This window comes from Cololabis saira, chromosome 12 (assembly GCF_033807715.1).
Source record: "Cololabis saira isolate AMF1-May2022 chromosome 12, fColSai1.1, whole genome shotgun sequence".
Classification (NCBI taxonomy): Eukaryota; Metazoa; Chordata; class Actinopteri; order Beloniformes; family Belonidae; genus Cololabis; species Cololabis saira.
Window position 1 is genome coordinate 45,551,755 of NC_084598.1, and position 27,992 is coordinate 45,579,746.

A 27,992-nucleotide genomic window follows, 5' to 3' on the forward strand; every position below is an offset into this window, starting at 1 on the left:
TATTATATTATATTATATTATATTATATTATATTATATTATATTATATTATATTATATCATATTATATTATATTATATTATATTATATTATATTATATTATATTATATTATATTATACATCCATCCATTTTCTATACCCTCTCTATCCTTTGCAGGGTCGCGGGGGTCTGCCGGTGGGGGGCCCTGGACAGGTCAGTCCATCCCACAATATTATTTATTATATTATATTGTAGTATATATACTCTGCTCTTTGGTTGCTGCCATTATCCAAAAGTACAGAAAAAATGCTGACTCATCTGTCGTGAAATATTGTTATATAATTATAAAAGTCTTTAATCACAATGGAAGTGTATTTTTTGGGTTTTGTAACCGATAAATGTGTCTGTGTTGTTCAAAGTTGAAAAACGTGTTCCACCTGCAACATTTGCCCAACCATTTTATTATAAATGAAATCAAACAGACGTGTAGATCACAGATTGTCAGACATGCTGCAGAAACACAGTGACGGCCGCCGTCCAGCAGGTGGGTCTTCTCTTCCTCTCGGGCTCCACAGATGAAGACGATACGTTTACATGCATTTAAGAAGAGTTGAACTTTCTGAAGTGGCAGTGAGTGCTGGTGGTGCTGAACACAGATCTAAAGTGTTGTCTCTGATCACGAGGACGGTTCCTCCGTTCATCACAGGTGTGTTTAAGATCTGAAGTCCTTTTTGCTGCAGGGTTTGTTCCTCAAGATGGAGTCGATCTCTGAAACCAGAGACGGAGACAACCTGGGGAGAACCTGGAAACACAGGAGACATGTGTCAAACTACAGGGTTCCTGCTGAAAGGCTCCACTAGGTGGCAGCAGAGAGGAAACAAGGAAATATATTTACTTTAAGGTCATAAAATTAGGTTAAAAAAACAACCTCTGAGATGAACAACCAGTGACTTACTAGGGTTCAGTGTGGGTAAAAAAAAAGTTTTATATCAATTTATGTTGGTAAGAAGTTTGCGACTATTTTTAAGGAGATAATGTCGCCATCTGCTGGTGAATTTAATTCACAACATTCAGCCTTAGAGGAGGCGTTACACAAAAAACTGATGGAATTGAGTTATTAAATTAAATTGAATGAGTGTGTAGCTGATGCATTTGTTGGGAACATAATAATAATAAAGATGGGTGTGCTGGGTGAGAGATGGGTGTGCTGGGGAGAGATGGGTGTGCTGGGTGAGAGATGGGTGTGCTGGGTGAGAGATGGGTGTGCTGGGGGAGAGACGGGTGTGCTGGGGGAGAGATGGGTGTGCTGGGGGAGAGACGGGTGTGCTGGGGGAGAGATGGGTGTACTGGGGGAGAGACGGGTGTACTGGGGGAGAGATGGGTGTGCTGGGTGAGAGATGGGTGTGCTGGGGGAGAGACGGGTGTGCTGGGGGAGAGATGGGTGTGCTGGGTGAGAGATGGGTGTGCTGGGGGAGAGACGGGTGTGCTGGGGGAGAGGTGGGTGTGCTGGTTGAGAGATGGGTGTGCTGGGGGAGAGATGGGTGTGCTGGGGGAGAGATGGGTGTGCTGGGTGAGAGATGGGTGTGCTGGGTGAGAGATGGGTGTGCTGGTTGAGAGATGGGTGTGCTGGGGGAGAGATGGGTGTGCTGGGGGAGAGATGGGTGTGCTGGGGGAGAGATGGGTGTGCTGGGTGAGAGATGGGTGTGCTGGGTGAGAGGTGGGTGTGCTGGGTGAGAGGTGGGTGTGCTGGGTGAGAGATGGGTGTGCTGGGTGAGAGGTGGGTGTGCTGGGGGAGAGATGGGTGTGCTGGGGGAGAGATGGGTGTGCTGGGTGAGAGGTGGGTGTGCTGGGTGAGAGGTGGGGGAGAGGTGGGTGTGCTGGGTGAGAGATGGGTGTGCTGGGTGAGAGATGGGTGTGCTGGGGGAGAGATGGGGGAGAGGTGGGTGTGCTGGGTGAGAGGTGGGTGTGCTGGGTGAGAGATGGGTGTGCTGGGGGAGAGATGGGTGTGCTGGGGGAGAGATGGGGGAGAGGTGGGTGTGCTGGGGGAGAGATGGGTGTGCTGGGTGAGAGGTGGGTGTGCTGGGGGAGAGATGGGTGTGCTGGGTGAGAGGTGGGTGTGCTGGGGGAGAGATGGGTGTGCTGGGGGAGAGATGGGTGTGCTGGGTGAGAGATGGGTGTGCTGGTTGAGAGATGGGTGTGCTGGGGGAGAGACGGGTGTGCTGGGGGAGAGATGGGTGTGCTGGTTGAGAGATGGGTGTGCTGGGGGAGAGACAGGCGGATTCTGGAGATGTTCCGTAGGTGCATGAAGGCAGTACGGGTGATGTAACTGATCTGGGGGGAAAAATAGAGAACACTGTCCAGTACGACGCCAAGGCTTTTGACTTGGGAGGAGATGTGGACCAGGTGACCATCAATGGAGATATTGAAGGGGTGAGTTTTGGAGAGTGTGGACCTTGTGCCAATGAGAAGGACTTCACTTTTAACTTGGTAAAGTTGTGTGTCATCGACATAGCATTGAAACTGAATTCCAAAGTGGTGGAGGATGTTTCCAAGGGGGAGGATGTATATAATGAAGAGAAGCGGTCCGAGCACTGATCCCTGTGGAACACCATGTGTGATGGGTGATGGTTGCGAGTGTACATTTTTCCATTGAACAAACTGTTTCCTGTCAGAGAGATATGAGGTGAACCATTTTATTGCAGTAGCAGAGACCCCAGTGCCAGCCAGGCGTTCCAGGAGTACAGAGTGGGAGATGGAATCACTGAGGTCGAGGAGGATGAGGATGGTGAGAAGGCTAGAATCTCCTGCCAGGAGGAGGTCATTGGTGATCTTGATTAAGGCAGTTTCTGGGCTGTGTTTTGGGCGGAAACCGGACTGGAATGGTTCAAAGAGGCTATTATTGTGCAGGTGGTTCTGGTTCTGGAGGTCGGTTGCTACGGTCTTTTCCAGAATCTTAGAGATGAATGGGAAGTTGGAAATGGGCTGATAGTTATTGTGGTCGATTGGATCTAAACCAGGTTTTTTAAGAATGGGAGTGATGGAATCAGTCTTCAGTGATGATGGAACACTGACATTCTAGTCTATAATAGTAGATAGTAGTAGTAATAGCAGTAGTTTTTATCATGATTATTATTATTGTCCAGTTCCTACCTGCATGGCCCGGATGTTCTAGACCCCGGTCCGGTTCTAGACCCCGGTCCGGTTCTAGATCCGGTTCCTACCTGCATGGCCCGGATGTTTTCCACTAGCTGGTCCAGACGGGACGCTCCCAGCAGGACGGCGTTGACGCCGTCGTTCCTCAGACACCAGGCTGCAGCAGAGACACCAGGAGACACCAGGAGACAGCAGTTACTGAGGTCTAAAAGCGTCAAACTGGGTCCTGTTAAGGACACTAGTGCAGGAGACATGCAGGGGACATGGAAAGGACATGCAGGGGACAGATGTCCCTACCGATGGCCAGCTGCGGCAGTGTGCAGCTGATCTTCTGGGCGATGACCTGCAGCTCCTTCAGCTTCAGCTGCTGCCGATGTCCCTCCTCACTCTGGATCCGGTCCTGGATCCACTGGTGGCCCTGAGGACACAAACCGGGACAGAATCAGGGACAGAATCCACTTCAGAGGACACAATCCAGGATACAATCCACTTCAGAGGACACAATCCAGGACACAATCCAGGACACAATCCAGGAAAGAATCAAGGAAAGAATCAAGGACAGAATCCACTTCAGAGGGACGGTAAAGGTGATCCCCACTCTGTCCAGGCTAGAGACCAGTCCACACTAGAGTCCAGTCCCCACTAAAATCTAAACCACATTTTTGCCCTAAATCACAATCTAGTGAAACCTTGTGGTATCTTTTGGGGAATTTTTTTTGGGGAATCTTTTGGGGAATCCTGGGAGCAGGTTTCTTTCTCGGGGGTTTCCTAACGAAAAAGCAGCATGTGACACAATAAAAACCTCAATCTAAAATGGCCAGATCTAAATATTACCTTGAGTGAAGCCCGTGAGTCGGGAGGGATCCCACTTTTATATTTCCCAGAGATGATGCCACCTGCCAGTGGAGACCAGGTCATGGCTCCAACTCCTGCTCCGAGACAAGCCGTCACACAACAAGCCGTCACACAACAAGCCGTCACACAACAAGCCGTCACACAACAAGCCGTCACACAACGGACCGATGATTAGTTCACTTCCTTCACACGCTGCAGCAGCTTCTCACCGATCTTGTGGAAGAGTTCCGGCAGTTGAACCTCCACCTTCTCCCTCTGGAACATGTGATACTCGGCCTGCTCACAGATGGGAGGGATCTGGTTGAACTGCCGCGCTACAGAGTACGCCTCCTGCAGAAACCAGGGATGACGGTTCATCACTTCAACCAGCTGTGTCTAAAACCACAGACTTCTAGACACTAATTACTCACAAACACAAACAAGCTAGCTGTGTCTGACACGTAAGCTCCACCCCCAAATGTCCTGTTTGGTGCTTATTTGTGAATGTCGCTATAAACCGTTATTGTATTCAATTCTGTTTTATTTATATAGCGTCTATTACAACCAGTACTCGAGTTGTAAAAAAAAAACCAGGGGGGATGGTGGATTTGATCATATGGGGACAGATAATTTGTGCTGATTACAAATAATATAATATATTACAAATAATAGCAGTGACCAAAACAGCTGCAGAAATACTGCAGGAATGACATAGCAGCAGTTAAATGCAGCCTTCTGTAAGCTTTAAATATCCACTGGGCTTACATCAAATACATCAAAACACAACAATAAAAAACACTTTTCTGAACTTATCAATATGACTCTGTCCTTCACAGGATAAGTAACATGGATCACTGCAAAAACTCACAATCTTAACAAGAATATTTGTCTTATTTCTAGTTAAAATGTCTCATTTTAGTAAAAAAATCTCATTACACTTAAAACAAGACTCATCACTGGAAAAAACAACAATTCTCACCTGTTTCAAGTAGATTTTCACTTGAAATAAGTAGAAAAAAGATTTTTTTGCTTGTAATGAGAAGATAAATCTTGTCCCACTGGCAGATTTTTCTACTTATTTCAAGTGAAAATTGACTTGAAACAGGTGAAAATTGTCAAATAAGTTATTTTTCTGGTGTTATTTTTCTGGTGATGACTCTAAATGTTGAAATAGCAGTAAAACCACATTCATTGATGAAATGACATAAGGGATGGAAAGGAGGGATGGCAGTTTTACAGGGAGGATGATTTGGACCGTTTTTATTTCAGGGGGGATGATTTGGACTGTTTTTATTTCAGGGGGGGATGATTTGGACCGTTTTTATTTCAGGGGGGGATGATTTGGACCGTTTTTATTTCAGGGGGGTGCCACCCCCCTCATCCCCCCTCAACTCCAGTACTGATTACAACTGAAGTTGTCTCTAGGATCTTTCCAGAGACCCAGAATCCAGACCAACGAGCAACGGTGGTTCTGCAGGTTAGCATGCAGCTCCTGAAGCTCTGGCCTGCGGACGTGTGCAGAAGACAAAAGGAGGGAAAACGTTCATGCTACTCATTATACGTACATTTGTGACATTTGTAAAATAAAATTCCCCCGTCCAGTCGTCACTGATCTGATGTCTAACAATCAGGACCAAAACTGGTTTTGAAGCAGACTGTAAAAATGTTTCTTTCTGCTGTAAAGTTTAACATTTTAACCTGGAGGTTAATGGACCCTAGTGGTCTGTAGAGGACCTGCAGGTCTGGATCTGGACCCTAGTGGTCTGTAGAGGACCTGCAGGTCTGGATCTGGACTCTAGTGGTCTGTAGAGGACCTGCAGGTCTGGATCTGGACCCTAGTGGTCTGTAGAGGACCTGCAGGTCTGGATCTGGACCCTAGTGGTCTGTAGAGGACCTGCAGGTCTGGATCTGGACCCTAGTGGTCTGTAGAGGACCTGCAGGTCTGGATCTGGACCCTAGTGGTCTGTAGAGGACCTGCAGGTCTGGATCTGGACCCTAGTGGTCTGTAGAGGAAGCTTAACTTTTCTCTCTGGCAGACATCATGCAACTCAGTTTTAGTTTGTTTTCTAAGTGCAGAAACTAAACTAGGTACGAAACCGAAAAGAGTCGTGGTCATAAAGTACAACTAGTAACTACAACTACAACTAGTTCCTGTGGTCAGTGTGTGAAAGCTGTTAGTTAGCTGACTGCACAATGACAATAAAGACAGTCTTATCTCTTACATTAAGGCATGAAAACAAAGGTCTTTTCTGTATTTGTTTCCAGATGAAAGTGCTGACAGTTGTCTACGTTGTTGTTTTCTCATATTTGGTTTAGATATTGATTCAAAACTGGCCCTGGGACCGATGCTCTGTTTCGTCTGTATCAGTAAATCCCTCGTCCCTCGTCTGGAACTCGACAACCAATCAGGTGCCTCGCTGAATCTTGGCTACCAAATGAGTCTAAATCAGGGGTGGGCAAACGTTTTGACTCACGGGCAACGACGGGTTCTAAAATTTGACAGAGGAACCAGGAGCATTTGGATGGAGTGTTTGGGCTGGATATACTAAAGCATTGCATGTAGTGTGTGCAAACCTCATAGCACAGTAAGAACACGTACATAAATGGACTACCCGATTTATTAACAGATTTTCACTGAGGACTTCCTTTCAAATATGCAAAATAGCCCTTATTAGTTAATGCGTTTGTCTCAAGGAATATGCAAGATATGGCGTTTACGCACTATTTTGCACAATACTGGAAGGAAGAAAATGTAAATAGATTACAATAGCATAGTGTACGCATTTGGATTTATCCAACCTGGAGATTATTTCTGCTTTTAATACATTACATTAATACATTAACAACATTAATACAATCAATCGAAGGTACAAAGTTAATGAAATCAACATTTATTAAAAAATTAATGGAATCACTTTTAACTTTCAAAACATATTAGTTGTTTCTGTGTGTTATGCTGTCGTGTGGAGCTGCTAAACAGATTTTCACAGCGATGTTGGAAACAGTTTACAGTGACAATAAAGGATTCTATTCTATTCTATTACTCAACGAAATACTCAACATCAATGGTGTAATTGTGTTAAACCCCGCTAAATCATGGATGGATTATCCTGACCGCGGGCTCTCTGAGTTTGCGCGATTTTTTACAGAAGGGCTCGAATGGCGACATGAAACTAAATGAAATACGCGCCACTCCAACAACGGTCAATGTGTTTGAGTGCGCATGCGCCATCTATTGGGGAAACTTGGGCATTGCAGGGAAAGGTGGAAAATGAACGAGGTTTTTATTATAATTTGGACGAGTCCGGCGGGCCGGATTAAAAAGCCTAACGGGCCGAATGTGGCCCGGGGGCCGTAGTTTTCCCATGTCTGGTCTAAATGATTGACAGTGGAGGTGACCTCACCATGATCTCCATGGGCGTCCACCGGGACGTCCCCCAGTACATGGCCATCCCCTGGTTGATCACGTAGGTCATGGCCCTCACCGTCTCTGGTGAACAAGGAGCTCAGTTAGTAGCGTCAAATACTTTCAAGTGAGCAAAAGACAAAAAAAAAGCTATAAAGTACATAAGACGCGGAGTGAACAACATAAAAAGATGATTAGGTGTTTTATTTGAGAAGATCCGGATCCTCCCGAACACTTGGAGTAAAACCTCTGATCATGTGGACGTGTGAAAGCCACGAATGACTGAGTGTGAGAGGTCGTCTGTGCTCGGCGAGCCGCCCGTGAGCTTCAGAGGCAAAGACAATACACTACTTCATCGTCTGGAGAAATCAAGTTCAACGAGAAGGAATGAAAGACACGGAAGAGGAACCGCGGAGGGTCAGAGCTCGAGGAAACAGCAGCTCTGAAGGCAGTTAGGAGTCTGAAGACAGCAGGTAACCATGATGGTAACCACGACAGTAACCACGATGGTTACCATGACGGTGACCAAGACGGTAACCCTGATGGTGACAAAGACGGTGACCATTATGGTAACCACAACGGTAACCACGATGGTAACCACAACGGTAACCACGATGGTAACCACGACGGTAACCCTGACGGTGACAAAGACGGTGACCATTATGGTAACCACAACGGTAACCACGATGGTAACCACGATGGTAACCACAACGGTAACCACGACGGTAACCACGACGGTAACCACAACGATAACCATGACAGTGACCATGACGGTAACCACGACGGTAACCACAGCCGTAACCACGGCGGTGGCCTGGTGAGGAGACGGCGTGTGACGTCACACCTACCCTCGATGGGCGTGGTGGGATCCGGTCGGTTGGCGAAGACCACGTCTACGTACTCCAACTGGAGGCGGCGCAGCGACGCCCTCAGACCTGGTTCAGGAAGACAGGAACTTAGAAACACTCCGGACTGAAGCTGAGACACACGGACAGCTGCCATACCTTCAATGATGTGTTTTCTAGAGAGGCCTCTTTCCATTTCTGCTCTGAAACACAAAGATCTCCTTTAGAACACAGACGGTGACTCACACGAGGGAATATTGATGAGGTGGGAAGAAGGAAGAAAGAAAATATGCAGATGTATTTCACTGAACAGCTGATATCTTCATATAAGAGATGCATCAACATATCAGGAGGAGGAGGGATAACCACGTGTGACCTCACAACAAGGTGGCACCTCCCCACAATGCACTGCAGTGATGCTCGCTACTAAGTTCTTTAACAGAAGGAAAGAAAGAGAGATATACGTACTTGTTCCCCCAGAAGATCTTGGTGGTGACGACTAAACTGGAACGTCTGCAAGTGGAAACAGGAATGAGACTCGTGTCCTTCACAAGTCCTAAAACTCGAGGTCAACAAAGCCCAGCGTCCCAAACCAAACGTCCAACCAGGGACTGGTTTGTTGGACGTCCCAAATCCGATTTTTTGAAGAATGAGACAAACTCGACCTTGTAGACGACGACACACAAACTGATTGGTTCTAAAAGTGGCCCTCCGTCTCAGAACTAGTGGGTTGCGGGTCTGAAGACGTGTCAGGAAGCGGTACCTCCATCCCTTCTTCTTGAGGACGTTCCCCAGCACCGTCTCCGCCCTGGAAGACCAAATCACAACTTCAGCTGCGTTGGGGTTAGGGTTAGGGCTAGAGGTTAGGGTTAGGGATAAGGTTGGGGTTAAAGGTTATAGGTTAGGGTTAGGGGTTAGGGATAGGGTTAGGGGTTAGGGATAGGGTTAGGGGTTAAGGTTAGGGTTAGGGATAAGGTTGGGGTTAAAGGTTATAGGTTAGGGTTAGGGGTTAGGGATAGGGTTAGGGGTTAGGGATAGGGTTAGGGGTTAAGGTTAGGGTTAGGGATAAGGTTGGGGTTAAAGGTTATAGGTTAGGGTTAGGGGTTAGGGATAGGGTTAGGGGTTAGGGTTAGGGGTTAGGGATAAGGTTAGGGGTTAGGTTAGGGGTTAGGGGTTAGGGTTAGGGGTTAGAGGTTCGGGTTAGGGGTTAGGGATAGGGTTAGGGGTTAGGGATAGGGTTAGGGGTTAAGGTTAGGGTTAGGGATAAGGTTGGGGTTAAAGGTTATAGGTTAGGGTTAGGGGTTAGGGATAGGGTTAGGGTGTAGGGATAGGGTTAGGGGTTAAGGTTAGGGTTAGGGATAAGGTTGGGGTTAAAGGTTATAGGTTAGGGTTAGGGGTTAGGGATAGGGTTAGGGGTTAGGGTTAGGGGTTAGGGATAAGGTTAGGGGTTAGGGGTTAGGTTAGGGGTTAGGGTTAGGGGTTAGAGGTTCGGGTTAGGGTTAGGGGTTAGGGTTAGGGGTTAGAGGTTCGGGTTAGGGGTTAGGGTTAGGGGTTAGAGTTAGGGTTAGGGGTTGAGCTTTGGGTTTAATGGTTAGGGTTAGGGTTAAAGATAGGGTTAGGGGTTAGGGGTTAGGGTTAGGGGTTAGGGTTAGGCTTTAGGTTTAAGGGTTAGGGTTAGGGGTTAGGGGTTAGAGGTTAGGGTTAGAGTTAGGGTTAGGGGTTAGGCTTTAGGTTTAATGGTTAGGGTTAGAGATAGGGTTAGGGGTTAGGGTTAGAGGTTAGGGTTAGGGGTTAGAGGTTAGGGTTAGGGTTAGGGGTTAGAGGTTAGGGTTAGGGGTTAGGGGTTAGGGGTTAGGGGTTAGAGGTTAGGGGTTAGGGGTTAGAGGTTAGGGTTAGAGGTTAGGGGTTAGGGTTAGGGGTTAGAGGTTAGGGTTAGGGGTTAGAGGTTAGGGTTAGAGGTTAGGGGTTAGGGTTAGGGGTTAGAGGTTAGGGTTAGGGGTTAGAGGTTAGGGTTAGAGGTTAGGGGTTAGGGTTAGGGGTTAGAGGTTAGGGTTAGGGGTTAGGGTTAGGGGTTAGAGGTTAGGGTTAGTGGTTAGAGGTTAGGGTTAGGGGTTAGGGGTTAGAGGTTAGGGTTAGGGGTTAGGGTTAGAGGTTAGGGTTAGGGGTTAGAGGTTAGGGTTAGGGGTTAGAGGTTAGGGTTAGGGGTTAGAGGTTAGGGTTAGGGGTTAGGGTTAGGGGTAAGAGGTTAGGGTTAGGGGTTAGAGGTTAGGGTTAGGAGTTAGGGTTAGAGGTTAGGGGTTAGGGTTAGGGTTAGGGCTTCTCCTCCGTCACTCACCGGCCGCCGCTGTAGACCTCCGCCGTGTCGAACAGGTTGATGCCGTTGTCATACGCAAACGTCATCAGCTCCTCTGCCACCTGCACAGGTGACGGAGATGAAGCACACACACTTACACACACACCTACACACACACACCTACCCACACACACACCTACACACACACCTACACACACACCTACCCACACACACACCTATACACCTACACACCTACACACACACATACCTACACACACATGGTCTCACCTCTTCTGCGATCTGTCCTCCAAACGTGACCCACGTACCTGATCAAGAACAACGATAGTTCAGTGGGCTTAAATCATAAAGACTGATCATAAATCATAAATACTGATCGTAAATCTTAAATCCTGATCATAAATCATAAATACTGATCGTAAATCTTAAATACTGATCATAAATCATAAATACTGATCGTAAATCATAAATACTGATGGTAAATCGTAAATACTGATGGTAAATCGTAAATACTGATCATAAATCGTAAATACTAATCATAAATCGTAAATATTGATCGTAAATCGCAAATACTGATCGTAAATCGTAAATACTGATCGTAAATGCTGATCATAAATCGTAAATACTGATCATAAATCGTAAATACTGATCGTAAATGCTGATCATAAATCGTAAATACTGATCATAAATCATAAATACTGATCGTAAATACTGATCGTAAATCGTAAATACTGATCATAAATCATAAATACTGATCGTAAATTATAAATACTGATCGTAAATCGTAAATACTGATCGTAAATCATAAATACTGATCGTAAATCGTAAATACTGATCGTAAATACTGATCATAAATCATAAATACTGATCGTAAATATTAAATACTGATCGTAAATCGTAAATACTGATCATAAATCATAAATACTGATCGTAAATACTGATCATAAATCATAAATACTGATCGTAAATTGTAAATACTGATCGTAAATACTGATCATAAATCATAAATACTGATCGTAAATATTAAATACTGATCGTAAATCGTAAATACTGATCGTAAATACTGATCGTAAATCGTAAATACTGATCATAAATCGTAAATACTGATCGTAAATCGTAAATACTGATCGTAAATAATAAATACTGATCGTAAATCGTAAATACTGATCATGAATCATAAATACTGATCATAATTCATAAATACTGATCGTAAATTGTAAATACTGATCGTAAATACTGATCGTAAATACTGATCATAAATCTTAAATACTGATCATAAATACTGATTGTAAATCGTAAATACTGATCATAAATCATAAATACTGATCGTAAATATTAAATACTGATCGTAAATCGTAAATACTGATCATAATTCGTAAATACTGATCATAAATCGTAAATAATGATCGTAAATCGTAAATACTGATTGTAAATCGTAAATACTGATTGTAAATACTCTGATGGACTCAATAAATACAAGACCAGTGAACCAAAGAATATCATCAGAATTATTACGATAACTAAGAAAACTAGGAAGGGAGGCAGATGGTTCTCGTTGGTGGTCCAGTCTGGTTCCAACTTGTTTTTTTTTAATTACGTTTATTGGATAGTGTTTTTTCTTTTTTAATTGCGTAATTTGTTTTTGTTTTTGTTATTATTACATATAACTTTTGAATGGTTTGACATAAAGAGTCGTGGGTGGTGTCATCGGACTCGGTATTGAGTCCTTGACCATAATTGGTGAAAATTAGCCCCGCCCCTTCTTCTGATTGGTTGTCCCTATTTTCTGCTATAACTTTTGAATGGTTTGACATAGGAAGTCGTGGGTGGTGTCTTTTCTGATATGCTTATGGGGGGCGGTGGCCGTGATTGCGAAATTTGATTTCTTAGGAAAAAGGGACAGATAAAATAAGCTTAGTCTTCTTTCTGTTCCCTTTATTTAAGGAAAGAGATTTGTTGTAATTATATTGAACTGTTTTGTTTTTCTTTTAATGAATGAAATAAAGAATAAAATAAATATATAAAAATAAACTTACTTACCCAATCCAAGGCAAGACACCCTCAGTCCTGATTTCCCCACGTTTCTGTTGACATGAGAATCACAGAACAGCCAGATTATTAATGGTGACATCGTTATTCTACTCTTTGTTTTCGTTATTCTACTCTTTATTTTTGTTATCCTAATCTTTATGTTTGTTATTCTACTCTTTACTCAGTTGAATTGCTTCATTTCTCTTCACTCCAGACTCCTCCATCCTGCCTCCACCACCAGGTGGTGCCAGAGATCCACCCTCAGCCTCACCGTGCAGAGAAGACCCATCAGGCTTCATGTGGGGCCTAAACGCTTAAAAGGTTCGCCTTGTTGGGGTTTTATTTTTATTCTTATTGTTATACCTGTTGTTATTCTCATTCCTATTGTTCTTTTTCTTCGTCTTCTTATTCTTCTGTATATTTTTATTTGTTCATATTTACACCAAATAAGATAATATCGCAAGAAATGAAAAATAAATATCACACATTGATTTTTATGTGGATCTGCATATATATATATATATATATATATATATATATATATATATATATATATATATATATATATATTAAGGCTGGGACTTTAGCGCGTTAATTTCGATTAATTAATTACAGAAAAAATAGCGCGCTAGAAAAAATAGCGCATTTTAATCGCATTAGTTTTTTCCCCTCGGAACGTTTCTTAAAGGACGACTTTCACACGGACGGCGCACCAACCAACGCATACTTCCACCCTAATGATATTTACTGATATTTACTCAAAAGTGTGCCGAACTTAAGTATACTTTTTAGTGTATACTTTTTAGTTTGGCATTCTGGACGCACCGAGGGAGTTATGACACTTACGTGGACTCTCATTGTGAGCTCCGCGGCGAGATCAAAGCGTTTTACAACTCTCTCTCTCAAGGTTCTGCAACCAACGTGCATTAGACTTTACAGTAATCTAAAAAGACTAGATTACTGTAATGTGTTGTTAGCAGGATGTCCAAGTAATTTGCTGAATAGGCTCCAGCTGATCCAGAATGCAGCAGCACGAGTACTGACAGGAATCAGCAGGAGAGACCACGTCTCTCCAGTGTTAGCGTCGCTCCATTGGTTACCCGTAAAATTCAGAATCCAATTTAAAATTTTATTACTTGCGTATAAAGCCCAAAACGGCTTAGCTCCGCATTATTTGCAAGACCTGATAGTGCCTTATGTTCCTGTCAGAGCTCTCCGTTCTCAGAGTGCAGGTTTACTCGTAGTTCCTAGAGTATCTAAATGTAGATTTGGAGGGCGGGCGTTCTGCTATCAGACACCATTACTATGGAACCAACTTCCAATCTGGGTTAAGGAGGCTGACACCACCTCCACCTTTAAAACTAAACTTAAAACCTTTCTGTTTAGTAAAGCCTATAGTTAGTGTTTAGTAAACCTCTAGCTGGTGTTGGTAAATCTCTAGGTAGTGTAAACTTTAGTGTGTCAGAGTCGCTCCTGTAGTTTCTTGTGCTGGCCCCCCCTTCTCCTCCCTTTTCTCTCTTTTGTCCATGTTGCAGCATCCTTTGCCGGACACCGGAACCTGCAGGTGGTCGTGGGTGGCTTGTAGCTTGCATTACGGAGCACAAGTCTTTCCCTGACCCTGCACCCCAACCTGGGACTTGCTGATTGGGCCGGAGCTTCGGGAGCTGCGTGCTGGCCTGCGGTCCCCACCCCTGGTCATCCCGTTGCTGGCCCCCCTTCTCCTCCCTTTTCTCTCTCTGCCGGTGGTCGTGGGCGGTTTGTAGCTTGCATTACGGAGCACAAGTCTTTCCCTGACCCTGCACCCCAACCTGGGACTTGCTGATTGGGCCGGAGTTTCGGGAGCTGCGTGCTGGCCTGCGGTCCCCACCCCTGGTCATCCCGTTGCTGCTTCCACCTGCCTGCTGTGCTGTTGCCGTCCTTGACCCCCCAGTCTGGCCCTCGGCAGGAGGGTCCCCCCTTATGAGCCTGGTCCTGCTCAAGGTTTCTTCCCTCCTAAAGGGGAGTTTTTCCTTGCCACTGTTTGGCTAAAGGTTTTTCTCCCACTAGGGGAGTTTTTACCTGCCATTGTTTATGTAATAACTGCTCGGGGGTCCTGTTCTGGGTATGGGTCTCTGGAAAGCGTCTAGAGACAACTCTGTTGTATTAGACGCTATATAAATAAAATTGAATTGAATTAGTGTTACAGTGAAGTGCAGCCGTCGTCATAACAACCAACGTGCATTAGTGTTACAGTGAAGTGCGGCCGTCGTCATAACAACCAACATGCATTAGTGTTACAGCGAAGAGCGGCTGTCGTCATAACAACCAACGTGCATTAGTGTTACAGCGAAGTGCGGCCGTCGTCATAACAACCAACGTGCATTCGTCATGACACAAGCTAAGTTGTTTCCACACACGTTCAAGATGAATAAAGTCGCAGACGAAAAGGGTCTTGTTGGTCCCGTGGATGGAAATGTTGTTTTAAAAAACGGATGGATGGAAGCGTGCTCTGTTTTCTAATGTGTTTCCATGTTCTGGAATGAACTTGAAACAGTTGAAAGTATTTTATTATGTTTAAGTGTTTACAGAAGGTCCTTGACCACTTCTTGATGAAGCACCACCTTGATAAAAATAAACTGTTTCATAAATTGAACATATGTTTCAATCATTCACTCGTATACAAAAATCCATTTGAAACAAACAAAAAAAAGGAAATCTCATTGTTCTCAGGTCTAAAATTGATATGTGATCAAATTGTGATTAATTGCGATTAATTAATTACAAAGCCTGTAATTAATTCCCAGCCCTAATATATATATATATATATATATATATATATATATATATATATATATATATATATATATATATATATATATACGTCAAGCGTCTCACCTGTACATCATGCCCGGCGCCTCAAGCCTGAATTCTGGTTCTGTGTTCAACCCCTCCGTAGGTTAGCTAGCCGTAGCCTGCTAGCCCCCCCCTGAAATTGTAACTAGGCGTGGAGGCGACGCAGACCCAACGCAGACCGAGAGGCTGTGATTGGTTCGCTTGGCAGCAACGCATTTCCGGTTGGTGAAGCAGTCGTGAATTTCAGCGCTCTTTTCTTCGTGTGTGTGATTTTTGTTGTTTTGTTTTTTTGCACAATAGTTGTCCTTATCTCTTTGATTCACTGTCACCAGAAAAACCGGAAGCTAAACAAAGTATCAACTAGTGCTCTGTGGGGTTTAGCACCGCGGAGAAATGGAGTGACGGAGAAGTCCGGCGTCACGACAACGACAACTGCGTTGGTGTAACGCAGTTACACCAACGCAGAGACATCGAGAAAGTTCACTGCTGACTGCTTCACGAACCTGAACCAGTAATGCGTTGCTACCAAGCGAACCAATCACAGCCTCTCGGTCTGCGTCGCCTCCACGCGTAGTTACAATTTTTGGGAGGTGCGTCAGGCTACGGAGAGACTCCCGTGTAGCCGCTAACCTACGCCGTTGGTTTAACGCAGACCCATCATTCAGGCTTCACCTGTACGTCAAGCGTCTCACCTGTACGTCATGCCGGTGGTGTAGGACACGGAGTCCCGCAGGGACACGTGGTTCATCCTGAGGAAGTCCTCCAGGTTCTTGAGCTGCGCGGCGGCCCGGACCTCCTTGAGCCGCTGGATCTCGGCTATCTGGCGGCTGCGCTGGCGCTTCTCCTCCTGCTCCAGCGTCTGCTCGGGCAGGAAGCAGCTGAGTCCGGCCTGGACGCTCTCGCTCATGGACAGCAGGGACAGGATCCTGCTGCCGGAGCCGTCGCTGCTGCTGACGCTGCCGCTGCGGTGGAGGCCGTCGGCCCGGGGGGGGACGCTGCCGCTGCTGCTGCCGCCGCCGGGCTTGGGGATCTGGGGGGCACGGGGGGCGGACACAACCGTTACAATCTCAATTCATAAGGTACATTTAAAAAAATAACAATAACATTACAATTAAGAAATCAAGAAAAACATCATACAAATCATATATAATTTGATGTATTGATCACTCAATCAGTTACGTACGGAAGAGAATCAGGGCCAGGCAGGAGAAAAATAAAAATAATATTTTAGAGGAGATCAGATATATGATGTTAAGGTGATGACAATAAATATGTTCTTAGTCTTTGTTTCAAATCAGCCTCTTCTGATGTCAGGAAACACCTGGAAGGGTGTAGGGTACGCGGCGACGCGCACTGTATGGTATGCGTCGCCGCGTACCCTACACCGTAGGCTCTGCGTCGATTTGACGCGGAACCATAAATCAGCCTTAATTCAGACAAGTGTTGCGCAACGCGTGAAGACGCATGAAAGGCAAGTTTGTTTTTCTTTTCTGTTCTCCCGTTCTACATGTAGCTGAAAAGCTTAAAGTAACTAAAGTAACGTACATTTTTTTGTCTTAGAGTAACTATAACGGGATTACCCAAATTACAACTGTAACGCGTTACATTACTGCGTTACTGGAGAATGTAATCTCATTACAGTAACGCGTTACTTTGTACCGCGTTACACCCAACACTGCAGATAATTGGTTAAAAGAAATGGACAATAAAAAAATGGTTGGATCTGTGATGCTCGATTTCAGCTCAGCTTTCGATGTCATAAATCATGACCTGCTAATAACCAAACTGTGGGGATATGGTTTCTCACTGACTGCTCTCTCTTTGATGGACAGATATCTGTCTGGGAGAAAGCAAAGCGTGTATTTTAATGGAAGCTTCTCCGAAAGCAAAGATGTACTATGCGGAGTCCCACAAGGCAGTTGCCTAGGCCCACTCTTATTTTCCATTTTTACAAACGATCTGCCCTATGTTTTAGATCAGGCAAAAACAGTAATGTACGCAGATAATTCTACAATGTTTTGTGCTGCATCAACTAGTAAAGAACTAAATGAATTATTCTGTAATTAATTAAAATCTGTTTCTGATTGGGTAAAGGAAAATAAACTGATCCTGAATGTGTCAAAGACAAAGTGCATTGTCTTTGGCACTAGAGCGATGTTTGCTGGGGACACACGTCTAGATTTATCTATAGGGGGAACCCCAGTACAGCAAGTTAGAAAAATTAAATTACTTGGCGTTATAAATGATGATCGCTTAACTTGGTCCGATCATATTGATGCAGTTGTTGTAAAAATGGGGCGGGGGATTGCTATGACACGTAAATGCTCTCAATATGTAACACCGTCAATTAGAAACCAGGTAACACCGGCACTTGTTCTCTCACAACAGGGTACTGTATGGTTGTGTTTGTCCTCTGCAGCAAATAAAGACATTAAAAAACTGTAGCTCGCACAAAATAGAGCCGCAAGATTAGCTCTTAACTGCTCTTTTAAAACTAATGTCACCAAGATGCACTGCAGTCTGGCATGGCTGACTGTCGAGGTAAAATAACATCTAGTCTTCTCATGTTGATCCGAAATGCAGTTGTAGATGGAAAACCAAACTTTCTCACAGATCAGCTGGTACGGAGGTTCAACCCACCGGTACCAAACTAGACAGGTCAGCATGGGTCATCTGGAACTTCCCAAGCCTGAATCAAATCAACTCAAAAACTCAGTCGTCTACAGGTGGAATTTATTATCTAAACAAATAGGAAGCAAATACCTATTTAGGCTGCGTCCCAATTGACCCCCTCACCCTCGTTTTCTTCACTTCCTCTAAATTTTGCGCGTTCCCGTGAGGGTAGTGGTGTCCCAATTCCTCTTTTCACCAAGGGGGAGTGGGCATATCGAGGGCTAGGGGCTGAGGATAACCCCTACAGATCGAGTGATTTCACATGCTGACTTCGCGAGCGAGGGGCTATGAAAATTTCCCAGAATGCTTTTCGTCGTCATTTGTGGAATGAATTAAAAAAAAAAACATGGCGGACATTTCTTAGTGAATAAATCAATATTTTGAGTTAGTTTCTGCATAAAAATGCGTTTTGATTATATTTCAATCCCTTTTTTGTCCGTTGTTCGCGAAGATTCGCGCCGGAGTAAATTCTGTTAGGTTATGCCGTAGGCTACGTAAGCTACGCCGTAGGTTACGTTACCTATGCCGTAGGCTACGTTACCTACGCCGTAGGCTACGTTACCTACGGCGTAGGTTATGTAGCCTACGGCGTAGGCTACGTAACCTACGCCGTAGGCTCTGCGTCGATTTGACTCGCCGACCGAGGGCAAACATCATTTGCAGACTCGTCTCAGATTGTGACCAAGGGAGCAAGCATTTTCTTGTGAGAAATAGAGAGAAATAATCCTGTGACTCGTCAGATTTGTATTGGATGTTTCTGATATAATAGTTTTCAGAAACCAGGCACCTGGGCCAAGTGCCCTAGATTTCAAGTGCCCTAAAATCTCCCCCTTCTTTTTTAGGGGGGTAGGGAAGAAAAGAAGGGCGAGTGGAGAAAAGAAGGGCGAGTGAAGGAGAATTGGGATTGGGCCTTAAAAAAACACTCAAACAGAAACTAATGAGAGAGACCACACAACAGGAATAATGCCACTTGCGTGTTTATTTAGGACTAAAATCATTCCTCTGTCTGAGCCTGTACATTCATCGTTTAAGCTACCGGTATGTGAAACAATCATCACAATTTTTTATGTAAATTTGTTTGGCTGACAAGATGTTTGTATGTTTTATGTATGCTTGTATTGTTTTAGTCCTGTATGATTTTATGTGGACCCCAGGAAGATTAGCAACCGCTGCAGCGGAAGCTAATAGGGATCCCAATAAAGATTTTAAAGATTTCTCTCCTCAACCCTCAGCCAGGAGAGACGTTCATGCTTTTCTGCAACTCTTGTTCTTAGAGAACAACCAAGAACAAGTGTTTCAGCCTTGTTTTGATCCACTTGTAGTCTTTTAGAAGACTGTTGGATGCAGCAGACCAGACAACTGAACAATAATCTAAATGACACAAAACCAATGAACTAACAACTTGACGAAACAACTGTGTTGAGAAATGTTGCACATTTAGGCGTCACCACGGCAACAGCTCTGTTGACGTGATCTGGAGGTGGCTGAACTGGTGTCAACCATCCAAACACGTACACACAGCTAAGAAAACACTATTCTGATTTTAAATCTGAATAGAATAATTCCAGATCATGTATAAACTCATTCCTCTTTAAATTAATTCTGGTCTTTCTTTCTGCTCGTTCCCTCCCCCGTCTGTCTCCATGATCTTATATTCCACTGGGCTGGTTTTCCTAACAAAGTTTCAAGATGCAACAGCAGTAAACGCTGGTCAAGAGCAGAGAACATTTTGTTAGTGGCCAGCTGAGCTGGTTTGGTATACATCATGCATGTTCCTGGGTTCACCACCTACCCTGGAGGTTATAAATGCTAATTGCCACACACCTGTGATGGCCACATTCATTTGGAGAGCAGGTCAGCTTGAGCAGGGAGGAAAGGGGAGCAGAGAAGCAAGTAAGTTTTAATTTGTCTACCATGCTGTTTTGGTTTGTTTATTTCTAGCATGATTCATGTGAAGTGTTTTTTTGTTGTTTTCTTTCAAGTGCAGTTTGGTTTGGGTACCTGTTGCCAGTCACTGCTTAGATATGGAAAGTTTGCACCCTTGGTAGGCGAAGCGAGGTATGTGTGTGGGTTTTAAAGAAAATGTAAACGTAAATGTATTAAAGTGTTAAATGTGTAAACTTAAGTGTTTTAACATGTGCAAATGTTGATAATTTGTTATTTGTTTTTTAGTTTCACGGTACTCGATGGAGAAATAAAAGAATTGTACCAGTTGAACTCAACGCAGTCTTATTGATGCCAAGGGCTGTAACAGTGAAACTCGACGCTGTATTGGAGCCATCTTCTATCGAGTGTCATCCTCCATCTGCGGCTTCAGCATGCTACAACTACAGTGAAGGACTTTTGTAGCTGAGGGTAAAGTCACTCACAGAGACACTGAACTGTTTGAGTAAAGGTTGAACATTTCATGCTATCTGCTCGTCTCTATTGTATGAGACAATGGACAGTTAAAGATTTTATATGACATTACCTTTTATAAATGCTCGGAAGGTGTGGTGTTTCCCTGCATTTCTTTAAACAGAAATTGCTGGTTTTAAAAAATGAAATATTAAGGTGCACTGAAGGTCAACATAATAATCATCTTCAATCTTGAAATCAATGGTACTTCAAAGAGGGAATTTATTTATTTATTATTTTTGACTGTGAATTTCATGCAAGTTTTATTCTATTGTGGCACTGTTAACTTTGATGTGTCTAAAAGGTGTAAATGTCTGATCAGAGTTGGGTTTAAAGCATTTAAAAATAGTTTAAAACCACTACCTATCAAATTAAGTTCAGATAAACCCTTCAAAGCTGCTTTGCTATAAACAGTTGGTCAAAATTATTAGCCGCTCCTGAAGAAATAAAGAATCCCCCCGAAACTCAACAGTTAAGGTCCAGCTCCCGTGAGCGAAAATTAACAGAAAAAGGCCAAGAGTTGCAAATCCAGGAACAAAAGAAAAAGGAAAAAGCGTTCAACAAGGCATATGAGGCTTGGAGACTTGCAGCTAAGGAAATAAGAGCCAAACTAAAGACCTTCTGCTCACCATTGGATCTTGAGGAAATCCAAAGAGACATTAAAGCTAAACATGACAAAGTGTGCCAGCATTATGAGTCAGTCAGACGCAATCTTACAAGTACTCCAGATGTTGTCAAGAAAATGGATGCATGCAGCATTTTATCATCTGAGATTTGTGACCTTGTAAATAAACGAATGGAAAGTGTTGAAGTGACTTTCAATGATTGCCTTGAGAAGGAGAGAGTAAGGATGCAGCTAAATAAAAGGGAATATGGATCTGTTTTTGGGAGAACCAACACGGAAACAGTGGTTTCACAGTCTCTTAAAGGATCTGATGATCAAGTAAGCTCCATCTCCAGGTCCTCCAGCAAACGAGCTGACGCTGAGGCTGAACTTGCAGCCAAAGTGGAACAACCAAAGGCTATTCAAATGCTGCATGCTCAACAAGCAAAGCTGGACAAACTGGAGATTGAATGGAAATTAAAGCAAACAGAGATGCTAACAGAAATCAAACAAAAGGAGGCTGAAATGAAATTAAAGTTGGAGGAGGAAAAATCAAAGTTGCAGCAGCTGCAAGCTGACAGTGAAGTCAAGGTTGCAGAGGCACGTGTGAGAGCATATGACAACTTTGATGCATCTGGAGGAGGTGATGAAGCGAGTGACAAGGTTTCTCTTGACAGCCATAACACTGATTACAAACCTTTCCTAAATCCGGTAGCTACGCCCTTTGTGCCTCGAGATGCATCACCCCTAAAACCAACTCAGGAAGATGCCAGTGTTGCTCAGGAAGCCATTTTGACTCAAGCAATGACAAATGCCTTTGCTTTAAGCCGTTTACCGGTCCTAGAGCCATCAATTTTTACAGGTGACCCCTTAAAGTTCATAGATTGGAAAGTATCCTTTAAGGCCCTGATTGATGAGAAGCCCCTCCCAGCAAGTGAGAAAATGCTCTACTTGAAGAGTTATCTAGCAGGAGAGGCACGCAAGGCTGTGGAAGGTTTCTTTTACCGCAACTCAGAAGATGCATACCGTGGTGCCTGGACAGGTATGGCAGTTCATTTATTGTCCTTTAGGGAGAGACTCATGAACTGGCCAAAGATAGCTAACGACCCAAGAGCACTACGAGAGTTTGCAGATTTTCTTCAAGGCTGTGCTGAAGCTATACCACATGTTAAAGGCCTGTCCATCCTTGATGACTGTGAAGAAAATCACAAACTTCTTAAGAAATTACCTGAGTGGTTGGTGTACAGATGGAGTCGAAGTGTTGCTGAAGAGTTGGATCGATCCGGTGATTATCCAAGCTTCCTAGATTTCACAAAGTTCATGCAAAAGGAAGCCAGAATTGCTTGTAATCCCATCGCCTCCCCTTTCATGATAAATATGAAAACAAGTGATGAGGGGTTATCAAGAAGAGCTAAAACATTCAACACAAGCACTGAAATGAATGGCTCCATCTCGGCAACACCCGAAAGTTTAAAACCAAGGCCATCATGTTTATTCTGCAAAGGTGAAGCACATGCTATTGCTACATGCTCAGCCTTTGCATCAAAATTCATGGAGGAAAAAAGAGCCTTCATTCATGAATATCATTTATGCTTTGGATGCTTGAGAAAGGGGCACAGTGCCAAGGACTGCAAAAGGCGGCACACTTGTAGCACTTGCGGTAGACGTCATCCCACCTGTCTGCATCAAGAAAATGTGAGACCTGCAGAAATGACAAGTAATGACTCTGTTGCCACAGGGGACCACGTAAACAATGACGTCCACAAAGTTATGTCCCATGCCTTGACTCAACATGCTTTTGCCACATCCAGTATTGTTCCTGTCTTTGTGTCCTCAATAACAGAACCCCGGAGAGAAGTACTTACATATGCTCTTCTCGACACACAGAGCGACTCCACGTTTATTCTGGAAGATTTAGTTCTAGAACTGAATGTGAAAACTCAGCCGGTGCAGCTTAAATTAAGCACAATGACAGCTGTTGATACCATCATAGCCAGTAAAACCGCCGTTGGTTTTCAAGTTCGTGGACTTAACTCTGAAGCATACATTCAAATACAGCAGGCTTACACACGGGACTTCATACCAGTAGATAAATCCCACATCCCCATCAAAGCTACAGCACTTCAGTGGCCTCACCTCAGCCATCTGGCCAACAAGTTACCACCACTTCAAGATTGTGAGGTGGGACTCCTTATTGGCTATAACTGCCCATCAGCTTTAGCTCCCCTAGAGGTTATTATGGGTGACAGAAATTAGCCCTTCGCTCAACGAACTGCTCTCGGCTGGAGCTTCATAGGGTCAGCCAACCCTCACATGGATAGACGGGGGAGCCATAGTTTTGTGCATCGTGTTACAGTTAAAGAACAGCTTGTGCCCACTGTCACAGATGTGTTAAAGTCTCTGGACTCAGACTTCAATGAAAGGAGCCATGGGGACAAGTATGTGTCTCAAGATGATGTTCAGTTCATACATTTTCTGAGTGATAATATTAAGCAAGAAAAGGATGGTCACTATCAAATGCCCCTCCCATTTAAAAATAACAGCCCATCAACTCTGCCAAATAATAAAAGGCTAGGCCCAAGGAAGCCAAATAAAGTAAGAGTTGTGTTTGATTGCTCAGCAAAGTTTAATGGCATCTCACTGAATGACACCTTACTTACGGGCCCGGATTTGATAAATTCACTGGTGGGAGTTTTGTGCCGCTTCAGAAGGGAGGAGGTTGCTGTAGTCTGTGACATTGAAAAAATGTTCCATCAATTCCGTGTTTTCCCAGAAGCTCGCAACTACTTAAGGTTCCTTTGGTGGGAAAGTGGGAAGTTGGAAAGTGAACCACGAGAATATCGGATGACGGTTCATCTCTTTGGTGCCACCTCCTCACCTGGATGTGCCAACTTTGGTCTGAACTACCTGGCACAGCAATACAAGGCCCTCCATCCTGCAGACATCCCTTCAGCTGGCTGGTTATCCGGTCCCAAGTTTCTATGGGAACCAGAGGTACTTCAAACATCTAAGCCCTCTATTAAGCTTCTGGCTGGTGACCCTGAGGTCAAATCTGCTCATGTGTCTGCAACTCAAGTCAGTGAACAGGCAGATATCTTGGGTCGGCTGAAGAGGTTTTCTTCTTGGACCACATTCCTTAAAGTGGTCGCAAGAATACAGAGGCTTGGTTCAAAGCTAAAGCATGTTGCTAAAGCATGTTGACCTTGTGACTGTAGCAGAACGCAAGAGAGCTGCTGAGGAAGTTTTACATCTACTACAGCAACAAGCCTTCTCTTCTGAGCTAAAGCTTCTTCAAGGAAAGCCTCAGGGATCCAGTTTTCCAAAGTCAAGTCCACTCTTTAGGCTTAACACCATCCTGGAGGAAGGACTTCTTCGTGTTGGTGGAAGGCTTAAAGGTTCAATCCTCAGTGAAGAACAGAAGCACCCCATTATTCTTCCAAAAGACAGCCACATCACCGAGCTGATTTTGTCCCACTTTCACAGCCAAGTATGCCACCAAGGCCGAAATCAAACCTTGATGGAGCTACGAGCAAATGGATTTTGGGAGCAAAACAGTTTCGAAGTTGATATTCAAATGTGTGCTGTGCCGTAGGCAAAGGAGACCGGTGGAAGAACAAAAAATGTCCAGTCTCCCAAAGGAACGCTGTGAAATCTCAGCTCCATTTACATTCTGTGGGATGGATTGTTTTGGCCCTTTCACTGTAAAGAATGGTCGTAAGGAAATCAAGAGATATGGGCTTATCATCACGTGTTTGTCCTCTCGTGCAGTTCATATTGAAATGCTTGATGATATTGTCATTATCAAGGAGGACACTCTTCCAAGAAATGAGTGGCACTTGGGACGAGTGGTTGAAACTACAGAAGGGTCTGATGGATTGGTTCGTCGGTTCAAGTTGGTGAGCGCAAGTCAGCAATGAAAAAGGACCCTCAATTATTGAACGGCCTATTCAAAAACTAGTACTTTTGCTTGAAGGTGATTAATTTGTTCAGAAAGGTAACTCCTATCAGACATAATGTTGACTGGTTACATGGTGACCCGCATATAGAGTTTGTGGCCAGCTGTGAAATCATACATGAGTAACTTTTGTTGTTTGGTTCATTTTAATCATGTTATGATTTGGTGGGAGTGTTAGTGGCCAGCTGAGCTGGTTTGGTATACATCATGCATGTTCCTGGGTTCACCACCTACCCTGGAGGTTATAAATGCTAATTGCCACACACCTGTGATGGCCACATTCATTTGGAGAGCAGGTCAGCTTGAGCAGGGAGGAAAGGGGAGCAGAGAAGCAAGTAAGTTTTAATTTGTCTACCATGCTGTTTTGGTTTGTTTATTTCTAGCATGATTCATGTGAAGTGTTTTTTTGTTGTTTTTCTTTCAAGTGCAGTTTGGTTGGGGTACCTGTTGCCAGTCACTGCTTAGATATGGAAAGTTTGCACCCTTGGTAGCGAAGCGAGGTATGTGTGTGGGTTTTAAAGAAAATGTAAACGTAAATGTATTAAAGTGTTAAATGTGTAAACTTAAGTGTTTTAACATGTGCAAATGTTGATAATTTGTTATTTGTTTTTTAGTTTCACGGTACTCGATGGAGAAATAAAAGAATTGTACCAGTTGAACTCAACGCAGTCTTATTGATGCCAAGGGCTGTAACACATTTATTTAATAAATAGAAATCATTAAAAGAACAGATGGAAACAGGAAACATCAAAATGGTGATCTTTTCAAAGTTGTAGCGGCTAAGTTAGTTTTTCTTCCGGTAGTTTAACTTCCGGTCCCCCCCCTATCCAATCAGAACCTTCCCAACCCCCAGACCTGGAGAGGAATTGGAGAAAGACCAGCAAACGTGTTTCCATGGAAACCTCAATTCAGAATGACTATTTCCATGGAAACTCCAAGGAAAATAGTTTAATTCGGAATTAGTTAATTCGGAATAATTAATTCCGATTTAAAAAACATCATGTAACCGTCGCCCTTCTCTTTTCACCCTCCGCTGCCTCCCCAGAAATTGTACTTATTACTGGATGCATAAAAGGCGTTCGATCGTGCCGAATGGAAATAGTAATTCTTCATACTTAGGAAATTAGGATTTCAAATATTGGATTGTGTCCAATGGCTTTTATGATCCCCAATGGGATGGAACTGAACCCATCTTCATTGTATAGGGGAACTGGATAGGGTTGCCGGTGTCACCCCGACTACTACAACGATTACACGGCTGAGTGAGGACGACAGGTTTGAGGGAGTGATATCTCATAGCTATCATTTTTGTCCATCGTTCCTGTAGTTTCTTGTGCCGGCCCCCCTTTTCTCTTTTTTGTGCATGTTTGCAGGCCGGAGCCTCGGGAGCTGCGTTCTGGCCTGCGGTCCCGGGCCCCCCCCCATCCCCGCTCATCCCGTTGCTGCTTCCCCCTGCCTACGTGGATGTCTGCTGTGTGCTGCTGACGCACCCTCCCCCTCTGATCATCCTGTTGCTGCTTCCACCTGCCTGCTGTGTGCTGCTGACGTCCCCGACTCCCCCAGTCTGGCCTTCGGCAGGAGGGTCCCCCCTTATGAGCCTGGTCCTGGTCCAGGTTTCTTCCTCCTAAAGGGGAGTTTTTCTTGCCACTGTTTGGCTTAAGGCTTTTCTCCCACTATGGGAGTTTTTACCTGCCATTGTTTATATAATAATTGCTCGGGGGTTTATGTTTATGGTCATGTCCTGGGTCTCTGGAAAGTGTCTAGAGACAACATCTGTTGTATTAGACGCTATATAAATAAAATTTAATTGAATTGAATTAATACCTGAACCACAAAACATCACTCTTTGCTGATGATCTCCTTTTATACATCTCCAACTCTGTTGATGTCCTAACAATTTTGAATATGTCAGAGGAATCCAGTGATAAAAATGGATATAAAATCAATCGCAGCAAAAGTGATTATATTTCCATCAAGTTTGCTGCAACAATGGTCAAACTCTGGTAAAAGAACGGTGATGTACTACGTCTGCATGGAACCCAATTCCCAAACTCTTATAGTAAACTATTAACATAAAAGAATTCAAATTGTTAGTAAAGAAACATCTCTTGAATAGATACATATAAAACTTATTTCGTGAATAAAGTCAAAAACTTCGCCTTTTTTCCTCAACATTTCAACTTTTTTCTCGACATTTCGATTTTTTTCTCGACATTTCGACTTTTTTCACGAAATTTTGACTTTTTTTATCAACATTTCGACTTTTTTTTCGAAATTGTACTTCAACATTAATCTCGACATTTCGACTTTTTTCTCAACATTTCCTCCAGTAGACGGTGAGATGGAGAAATTGATTTCTATAGTTCTTAGGTTTTAGATATTTGAATTCACACAGATACGAGCTGTAAAAGTGGAACATTTCCTCGTATTTCTGCTGTTTATCTTGATTTACTCTGACATGATCACATTTATACTTCATGTTACACTTCTGCTGGAGTCTAATTTGAGTTTCCTTTATTTTAGAAACCAGATTTATTGGGAGACACCTTGTAGCTGCTGAGATCAGCTGATTTTAGGCCAGACATGTCATTTCAGAGCAGGAATCTCATTGAGAAAAGAGAGTTAAAATCTGACGTCTACGATTCCTTACAATGTAAATAATTTGACAGTTTCCGCTCCCCGTTTTCCTGAATGACTTCAACATTCCCTCAATAATTTAGAGCCTCCTTCCTGATGGTGGGACGACTCCCAAATAAACAGAGCAGTTGGGTCTGAACAAACGCTTAAAGAAGTGTAACAGTGCTGACCCGCCATCATTAACATCTTTGTTTCTGGTTATACTTTTAAAACGCTGTGCTGGTCTCTACTCACCCGGGACGCCGGCGTGCGGCCGATGTAAGGGTTCTGGACCACGCTGCTCATGGTGACGCTGGTGATGGACGACGTCTGTGTTTTAGTCTCAAACCTCCACCA

General features: G+C 43.8%; 1 protein-coding gene across 2 annotated transcripts; it reads right to left on the reverse strand.

Annotated features, from left to right (window-relative positions):
* Nucleotides 1–441: 441 nt before the first annotated feature.
* On the reverse strand, nucleotides 442–27,992 carry LOC133456609 (voltage-gated potassium channel subunit beta-2-like). Of its 2 annotated transcripts, XM_061735106.1 has the most exons (15): nucleotides 27,891–27,992; nucleotides 16,083–16,420; nucleotides 12,568–12,611; nucleotides 10,798–10,835; nucleotides 10,552–10,631; nucleotides 8,980–9,024; nucleotides 8,685–8,729; nucleotides 8,376–8,419; nucleotides 8,220–8,306; nucleotides 7,370–7,455; nucleotides 4,196–4,316; nucleotides 3,966–4,060; nucleotides 3,429–3,549; nucleotides 3,200–3,288; nucleotides 442–780 (listed from the first exon to the last, which is right to left on the reverse strand). In XM_061735106.1, exons 1-15 carry the CDS (start codon nucleotides 27,939–27,941, stop codon nucleotides 691–693), a joined length of 1,374 nt encoding a protein of 457 aa, XP_061591090.1. In that variant the 5' UTR covers nucleotides 27,942–27,992; the 3' UTR covers nucleotides 442–690. The 2 variants fall into 2 exon arrangements, with proteins under 2 accessions (XP_061591090.1, XP_061591089.1); XM_061735105.1 differs by having other exon boundaries at nucleotides 8,220–8,419.